This window comes from Wasmannia auropunctata, unplaced genomic scaffold, assembly GCF_000956235.1.
Source record: "Wasmannia auropunctata unplaced genomic scaffold, wasmannia.A_1.0 LD336023.1, whole genome shotgun sequence".
Classification (NCBI taxonomy): Eukaryota; Metazoa; Arthropoda; class Insecta; order Hymenoptera; family Formicidae; genus Wasmannia; species Wasmannia auropunctata.
Window position 1 is genome coordinate 253,035 of NW_012026867.1, and position 2,898 is coordinate 255,932.

The 2,898-nt window shown below is 52.1% G+C and overlaps 1 protein-coding gene across 2 annotated transcripts; it reads right to left on the reverse strand.

Annotated features, from left to right (window-relative positions):
• Positions 1-1,059: 1,059 nt before the first annotated feature.
• Positions 1,060-2,667, reverse strand: LOC105452958 (cytochrome b-c1 complex subunit Rieske, mitochondrial). Of its 2 annotated transcripts, none has more exons than XM_011694524.1 (4): positions 2,485-2,667; positions 1,920-2,072; positions 1,662-1,839; positions 1,060-1,564 (listed from the first exon to the last, which is right to left on the reverse strand). In XM_011694524.1, exons 1-4 carry the CDS (start codon positions 2,576-2,578, stop codon positions 1,276-1,278), a joined length of 714 nt encoding a protein of 237 aa, XP_011692826.1. In that variant the 5' UTR covers positions 2,579-2,667; the 3' UTR covers positions 1,060-1,275. The 2 variants fall into 2 exon arrangements, with proteins under 2 accessions (XP_011692826.1, XP_011692825.1); XM_011694523.1 differs by having other exon boundaries at positions 2,371-2,667.
• Positions 2,668-2,898: the final 231 nt, after the last annotated feature.

Sequence of the window (2,898 nt, forward strand, 5' to 3'; positions counted from 1 at the left end):
CGTCATGTGCCTGTCAATTGCTCGTCAATCATATGATCGCCTCGCACAATTCACGACTTCTCGAATACGGATGAATTCCTCGTTGCCGAGAAATTGCCGTTTCGAGAAAAAAAAAAAAAAGCGATGACCTTCGCTAAATTCGATAAGCGACACAAGAGAATTCGTTCTTAGCAAATACATTGCGATATATGTGTTACTCACCGGCAATTGGGGCGCGCTTCCGCGGGTTTCCTTCTCGCTTGTTCCCGCGATGACGACACCTCTCCTACTCTCGGCTTTCAACCCTTTCGACGGAGCGGCGCGGCTCGCTGACGGCGCGCGACCGGACAATACATCGTCGGCGATGCGTCGCCGGCGGCGGTTCCGAGTGTCAGTTCCGGGAGAAGACAGAGACAGGAGGGACTAGAGAGAAAGAGAGAGAGGACAGAAGAGTGGTGAAGGGTAGGAGAGTCAGCTGGTCGGCGAGGGGGTTAAGGCGTGCGCGTAATATATGTGTTGTATACGTAATATATAACGACGACACGACGACAAGTATACGAGCGGTACAGAAGCGACGCCGCCGCGCGCGCCGGCCGGCTTTAACGCGACTAATCCAAACTCTCTGAACAGCACGAACACGGTAATGAACTATTGAGATCACGCCGCGCGCGATTTCTCTCGTCCGTACGCTGCCAGCAGCGACGAATGCGATCGAGGTGAAACCGGCAGCGATCGCCCGGCGATTGCGATGACGATTGTCGCCGCTTCGCGGCCCCCGGGGCCGGCAAACGAGAATTTCGGCCGCGCCGCCGATCGCTGGCGCCTCCTCGCGGAAGCGCTGGTATCACTCCGTAACCCCCTACCCCCCTCTCCCCGCCCCCCCTCCCCGCCGTGGTATATTGCGCGGGTAGCTGCGACGTAAAGGGATGCGTTTGGACGCGTATTGCGTATAGATTTGCGCGGGGCTTCCGGAGCAATGGCGGATTCGGCGAATCTCGCGCCCGTCGCCCCGTTATCGCAAGCATCCGATATTCCAGATAAATTCTAACGCTGATGTGAGCAATTGAGTTTCAGAGGAAATTTTCGCTTGACGTTTTATTCTAAATCCGATACAGCGATCGCGCTGCATCGACGCGCGATGTTCCAACGAATTGTTCTCCAGTAAATCTCAAGAAATATACAAAACGCATTTTTTTTTCTTCTTCGCGTTGACAGTAACAAGGCGTTCCGCATCACCCGGAGCATCCTATATCATAAATTATTTTATTATTTGACTACAGATATCGCGAATAGTCATTAACCAACAACGAGCACATTGCCCTCGGTGAACTCGTAGGGCGGCACTTCGAGGTTCAGCGGGGCCGGACCCTTTCTAATCCTGCCGCTGGCGTCGTAGTGCGACCCGTGGCACGGGCAATAGTAACCGCCGAAGTCTCCCGCGTTGGCGATGGGCACGCATCCCAGGTGCGTGCAAACGCCCAGGACGACCAGCCACTTGGGGTCCTTCACGCGAACGCTGTCCTCCTCCGGATCGCGGAGGCTCGCAACGTCCACCTGAGTTTCCGTTGTGATTTCTGATTGATTTCTGTAAATTCCAATATGAATTATAATATGTCTGTATGTTAAACACAAGCGTGCTTTGCCGCGCGATAAATCATCAAACTGTTAGTATCCCGAATTACCTGTGTCGTACAAACAGAGGCTTTCCGCGCCATTTGAAGACAGCGCTCTTGCCCTCGGGGATAGAATCGAGCTTTATCTCAATCTTCGACATGGCGAGCACGTCGGCCGATGCGCTTAGCATTCCTACGATACCGTGCACGAATACCTTAGCGCCGTAGACACCTGCCACGGTACCACCTAGAGAGTACAAATAAAACCAAAGAAGATTTAGAATGCAATTCATTTGAAATGCATCAGATATTTTCCATGGTACTTGCCAGCTGCGACAATATAGGAGACGCCCTTTCGGTTCGGCGCACTGTCCCGCGACTTTGAATTTGGATCCTGTACCTCATCTTGGCGATAATGGGAGAAATCTGGCCACTGAATGTCGGTGTGCGCCAAACGTCGCTGATGCACCTGCGTGCTGACTGCAACAACACAAAACCAGATTATATTATCTGCTCCAGGTTTGAGCAGCAGAGTCTATCCAGGATCTTCTATCAATAGATTTTCATCTATATTCATATCTAAAATAACAATCGAGAGTACTCGGGATAGTTTTATACAAGTGCCTGAGCTCAACTGATAGCGCAGCGATCTGCAAAGTGCACGGTTGTGCGCATACCGATTATATAATCGCGAGCATGTCGGCTGGATCTATTCGCGGAGAAACGCGAATTCGCGGAACGCCTCGTGGCGTAGGACGGGCCGATAATGCGGACGCACCTGTGACTCCCGAGCTTATGCACGTAGGTCCGACGAGAAGATCCTGATAGGTGGTCTGCTGGAGTCTCCGTCTGACAGGTTGGGGCACGGCAATCTTTGGCTTCTGAACTTTACCGGTCGCGGCCACGGGTAGCCCCCCGTTCGAGACGACGGTCGCCGTCGCCCGCAGGAACGGCGCGATGGTCGTCGACTTCGCGATCACGTTCATACTTTACGCTAAACACGTTCGTGACAATAAACGGGACGAGACATTCGGGAGCCAGGCAACTGGGAAATGCTATCGTTCTGCGCCGCGGCGGGGCGCTGCGATCGGCGCGAAGCTGATGCGCGCGAGCGCGATCATCTGGTGACAACGCGGGAGCTTCGAAATTGAATCTCGTTTGATTCTTTCTTTTTTATTTATTAAAAACCGAGGATACTTTTTAATAGCGATAGGCAACCTTAATAGCAATTTCAATAGGAGGTTCTTCCTCAAGAGCCATCATACTTTTAACTGATAATAAGTTGGTTTCTAAAATACATTTTTTG

Excerpts from the sequence above, each read along its gene's own strand:
- LOC105452958 (XM_011694523.1), bottom strand. The coding sequence starts at position 2,578 with ATGAACGTGATCGCGAAGTCGACGACCATCGCGCCGTTCCTGCGGGCG. Across the intron at positions 2,073-2,370 it reads CATAAGCTCGGGAGTCACAG|TCAGCACGCAGGTGCATCAG; the intron begins GTGCGTCCGCAT and ends GTGTTGTTGCAG. Across the intron at positions 1,565-1,661 it reads CCTCTGTTTGTACGACACAG|AAATCAATCAGAAATCACAA; the intron begins GTAATTCGGGAT and ends TGGAATTTACAG.